General features: G+C 44.9%; 1 protein-coding gene across 1 annotated transcript; it reads left to right on the top strand.

The window, feature by feature from the left end:
• Positions 1-1,008: 1,008 nt before the first annotated feature.
• Positions 1,009-4,605, top strand: LOC149503430 (uncharacterized). Its single transcript, XM_089732681.1, has 3 exons — positions 1,009-2,448; positions 2,779-3,078; positions 4,342-4,605. Exons 1-3 carry the CDS (start codon positions 1,009-1,011, stop codon positions 4,603-4,605), a joined length of 2,004 nt encoding a protein of 667 aa, XP_089588807.1.
• Positions 4,606-5,462: the final 857 nt, after the last annotated feature.

Raw genomic sequence — 5,462 nt, 5'->3', positions numbered from 1 at the left:
GCGTTAGAGGTCATGGACTTTCCGACTCATGAGTGGAGTTTCGTTCTCCTACAAATTTTACTACGTAAAATTCCGAGTAGTATGAGAAAGGGATTCGAACGTTCATTGGCCAAGCCATCCGATATTCCAGAAGTAGACACATTGGTTTCATATTTACAACATGAAATCGCCGCGGAAGAAATGGTATCTCCTAGCTCCTCAAGTACCTCCGCACAGCACGCTAACAAACAGATATCGCGGGTAGGTAATCCGCTGCCATTACAGCCGCGTAGCTACAATGTAAGTCCGAACAGTTTTGCGCCGGTAAAGCGATCGTTTGCCGCCAATGTGTCATCAGACCAAACTCGACCTACGGTCGATGGTAATAAGGTTCGAACTTGCTTGAAGTGTAACGGTTCACACATTTTGACAAAATGTGCAGAGTTTTTAAATCTTTCCCCGCAGGATAGGTATTCCCTTGTACAAAACAAAAGTGTTTGTTATAATTGTTTGAATGTCGGTCACGACGTAAAAAATTGCATTTCTAATTTTGTGTGTAGAACGTGTCATAAACGACATCATAGTTTATTACATTTTACGAATCAACCGGCTCAAGCGCTAGCGGTTGCAAGCGAAACCAAGCAACCTATTGTTGTTCCGCTCACTCCTATGCAGGAGAAGCCGACTCCGATCGCGGTACACGGAAATTGCGCATCTAACTTACCTCTCGCTCGCACTGGAACAGTGTTGTTATCGACAGCACTAGTGGATATTGTCATAGGTAATAATATGACGATTTCCACTGTTAGATGCATGGTAGACACGGGGAGCCAGGCATCATTTATTACCGAAGCTTGTGTGCAGCGCTTAGGTCTAGCGCGTCGGCATAGCAACGTGCCGGTGTTCGGTATTGGTGACACCGGACCCGTGCATCCAAAAGGTTTAGTTTCGTGTTCCATCGCGCCTAAAGGTCAACAACAACCTGTCATTCCGGTAAATGCGTTAATTTTGCCCGAATTAATTCCAAAAATGCCAAGTGTACCTTTACCGTATACCGGGTGGTCACATTTGAAAAATCTGAAGTTAGCTGATCCGGACTTTCATACGCCCCAGCCTGTTGAAATGTTACTAGGAGCGGATATACTATCCTACGTGTTACTAGGCAACACTATCGTAGGCCCGCCGGGCACGCCCATCGCTATGAATAGTGTGTTCGGTTATTTACTTTTAGGCAAATTAGATTTAGATTCTTCTGTTCCAACTTCATTTCAAGTGTGTTTTAGCTCGTTTGACAACGACAACCTTCAGAGATTTTGGGAGCTGGAATCAATACCAGAGAAACGGAGTTACACGCCAGATGAGGAGTTGTGCGAATCCTTTTTTCAAAAGACGCACACTCGTAATGCGGACGGGCGATACGTGGTCGCCCTCCCGTTTAAGCCCGACGCACCGCTTCTCGGCGAGTCGCGGTCTATTGCGCTAGCTCGGTTTCATAAACTAGAATATCGGTTAGAACGCAACCTCAAGTTGAAAGCTGATTACCACGCTTGTCTCCAGGAATACGTAGACCTCAACCACATGGAGCTCGTCGATGATCAACCTTCAGTTAGTGAAAGTTATTACATTCCGCACCACTGCGTGGTCAAAGAATCGAGTGAGTCGACGCCTACACGTGTGGTGTACGACGCCGGTTGTCGCTCAACTAGTGGGTATTCACTCAATGACGTTTTACTAACGGGTCCTAAGCTTCACATGGACATAGTGGACGTCCTTCTTAAATTTCGTGTCCATTCAATCGCGCTTACTGCCGACATAAAACAAATGTATCGTAATATACTTGTTCGTGAAAGTGACAAAGATTTTCAGCGTATTGTGTGGCGCACATCACCAGAGCAAACTATTCGTGACTACCGTTTGCGTACAGTCACATTCGGTGTGAAATCGTCACCTTACCTCGCTCTGCGTACAATAAAACAACTCGCTCAAGATGAGGCCGAGCGGTTCAAACTCGCGTCGCCCGTTTTACTTAACGATGTTTTCGTCGACGACGTCGTATCTGGCGAGGACTCTGAAGTCAGCGCACTCGAGCTACAACAAGAGCTGATAGGTATTTGTGGGGCGGCTGGGTTTGAATTGCGCAAATGGCACAGCAACTCGCCAGCGTTACTCGCTGCGGTGCTGCCATCAGAGTCTCATGGTGAGCGGCCGGAGAACGTTCTCTTCGCTGAAATGGAGATCGACAAAAAGGTTAAGGTTCTGGGCTTACAGTGGAACCCTAAATCTGATTCATTCAATTTTAAAGTCCAAGTTTCATCGTTTAAGTGTACAAAGCGTGTCATTCTTTCAGAAATAGCAAAAATATACGACCCCCTCGGGCTATTATCACCGGTCACATTGTTTGCCAAACATTTGATTCAACTCTTATGGATAGCCAAAGTCGATTGGGATGAGACACCGCCTGTTGACATAGTAAATTCGTGGTCTTCTTTCGTTGATGAGCTCCCACTCATCTCACAAATCTCATTTCCGCGTTATATATTTAACAATAATAATTCCGAACCGATACAAATTCACGGTTTTGCTGACGCTTCCGAGAAGGGTTTCGGAGCATGTGTATATATTCGTTACAAAGATCAAGAAGATTTCATTCAAACTCACCTGATTATAGCCAAAACTCGCGTCGCACCGTTGAGTGTGCGTCTCACTATTCCTCGCCTCGAACTAATGGCGGCAGTCCTCTTATCTAAATTAATTGAAAAGGTAATGCTCACTTACAGTGGTCGTGTTCGCTTCGACCAGGTCTACGCTTGGTCCGACGCATCCATCGTGCTAGCATGGCTACACTCATCTCCGCACGAATGGAAAACCTTCGTTTCGAACCGTGTCAGTGAGATTTTGCGCCGCGTACCCGCGGACCGCTGGCGCCACGTCCCGTCGGCCGACAATCCCGCCGACGCTGCGTCTCGTGGCCTTTTGCCCGCCGCGCTCGTACAGCATGACTTATGGTACCACGGACCCTCGTGGCTACATCTGGGTCAGAACTCCTGGCCGATTCAAAATCCCGTAAGAGACACGTGCGAAGAAAAACGCAACGTATCGGTGTGTTCCAGCGCGTCAACGGCGTCGCCTATACAGGATGTTGATTTTATTACGCGATTTTCGTCGCTTGGAAAACTTGTTCGTGTAACCGCACTCATCTTTCGGTTTTTCAACAAATGTAAAAAAACACAACAACAATCGTTTTCAAGGTACATTACCGTGACAGAATATAATTTCGCATTAAATCGGCTCATTCGAATTACGCAGCAATCCGTGTTTAGCGAAGACATAATCAATATCCGAGTGGGTAAATTACCATCAACGAATTTGCGTCGTTTAACGCCATACTTGGATGATACGGACGAGTTACTTAAAGTTGGTGGTCGAATTCATAAATCGCTTTTACAATTTGAATCCAAACATCAATTAATTCTACCTAAAAAGCACCCTTTAACTAATCTTATTATTGACGATGCACACTTATGTAATTTACATGCCGGACCGCAGTCCGTTCGCTACGCGCTTTTACAACGCTATTGGATTTTGTCAAGCCGTAACATCGTGCGGCAGCGCATACATCGCTGCGTGCAGTGCTTCCGCGCGCGCCCGACGCACAATCAACCGCGCATGGGACCACTCCCAGCAGTTCGTGTTCGCCCCGCGCGACCGTTTCTAAAGACCGCGGTAGATTTTGCTGGTCCATTTTACGTGCGCGCCAATAACGTGCGTAATGCAAAAATTATAAAATGTTACGTGTCGGTTTTCGTGTGTATGAGCGTTAAAGCGATACACCTCGAATTAGTTTCAGAGCTTTCCACAGAAGCCTTTATAGCAGCCCTGCGACGTTTCACGTCCCGTCGTGGTTTATGCACCGATATTTATTCAGACTGTGGAAAGAACTTTGTCGGGTGTGACCACTATTTTCAAGACCTTTACGAGTTTTTACGAAGGGAATCTGTGCAAAGCGCACTTAACGAACAAACCCTTCAACAGGGAATTACGTGGCACTTTCAACCTCCATACGCGAGCCATTTCGGAGGACTACATGAGTCTGGGGTTCGTAGTTTTAAACACCATCTTCATCGCGTTGTAGGTAATCGCATCCAAACGTACGACGAGATGCATACGTTCTTGTGTCAGGTCGAAGCGGTCCTAAATTCGCGTCCACTTTGCGTTTTAAGTTCAGATGCTTCGGATCCCCTTTCATTAACACCTTCCCATTTTTTAATCGGAGAGCCCATGACAGCTCTGCCTGACGTATCATTGATAGATGAGTCACCGAATCGTCTCACTCGCTGGCGCTGGATTCAACAATCCATCCAGCACTTTTGGAAGAGATGGAGCAAAGAATACCTCCACGAACTTCAGCAAAGTAACAAGTGGCTTCAGGACAAGGGCGTCGCCCTTCGTGAAGGCACTGTCGTGGTAGTATGCGACGACCGCTTGCCGCCGTTGCAATGGAAGTTGGCGCGCATCCACGAACTTCATCCCGGCTCGGACAATATCACACGAGTTGTAACCATTAAAATGGGAAATTCCCTTTATAAACGACCCGTGGTTAAAATATGTCCTCTTCCCTTGGAGTAGTTCAAGTCATTAATTATTAGTTTTTTGAATTTATTAGTTTCGAGTAAGTTTTTTAAGCTTTACGTTCTTTCGATATTAGTTTTAACTTTTGAATATTAAAAGCAACTACGTGCTTTTAAGGTGAGCGGCATGTTCCGTCCCGTAACAGTTTGTTCTAAAATACATATTTATATTATTATTACTTTTTTTTATTGTGAATAATTACTTTTCTTTTTTTTATTCTTTGAGTACGCAACGCGACACAATTTGGGTTTATATGTATTATTCATTTCTTATTTTTTTCTTGTACTGGGTCTGCGACATATTGCGTGTATCGGAATGCACCATTTCCGTGGGAAATGGTTCTTCGGCGCGACACTAGCGCCACCACCTGCCTACCAGTTAGTGCGGAAAAACAACAAAAACAGAGTTTTTCGCGCGAAGCCGCTGTAGCCGCATCGGCACGCGCATTATATTTAAATAGTGTGTAAAGTTCCCCCTTTCATTAAAAAACTGGAAAATAGTGACAGTGACCTATGACTTTTTACATGTGAAGGATATATGAACTGATTCTGTCGGCAATACTCATCCTCGACCAGGACCTTCGGACGTGGTTGCGGGACGATTCACGGTAAGTCGTCAGACCTAGGCCATATCCTAATCAGGTACTATTTTTGCGTAGTTGTATTTAATTAGAAGAAGTGATGAATTAAACTTGATTTTTAATCCTTAAACAATCTCACCACAAAAGACTAGGTAGTAGTAGATGAGTGATTTGTTCATCAACAATGAACCAACAGACAGAACTTTTCAAATATTTACATAGAGCCGGAACGTTTTAAGCAAATTAACTTTAAAATGCATTCACAAATCTATTA

The sequence above is a fragment of the Bombyx mandarina genome, chromosome 02 (genome assembly GCF_030267445.1).
Source record: "Bombyx mandarina strain Sakado chromosome 02, ASM3026744v2".
NCBI classification, from domain to species: Eukaryota; Metazoa; Arthropoda; class Insecta; order Lepidoptera; family Bombycidae; genus Bombyx; species Bombyx mandarina.
This window is presented reverse-complemented; position numbering and strand designations above follow the sequence as displayed.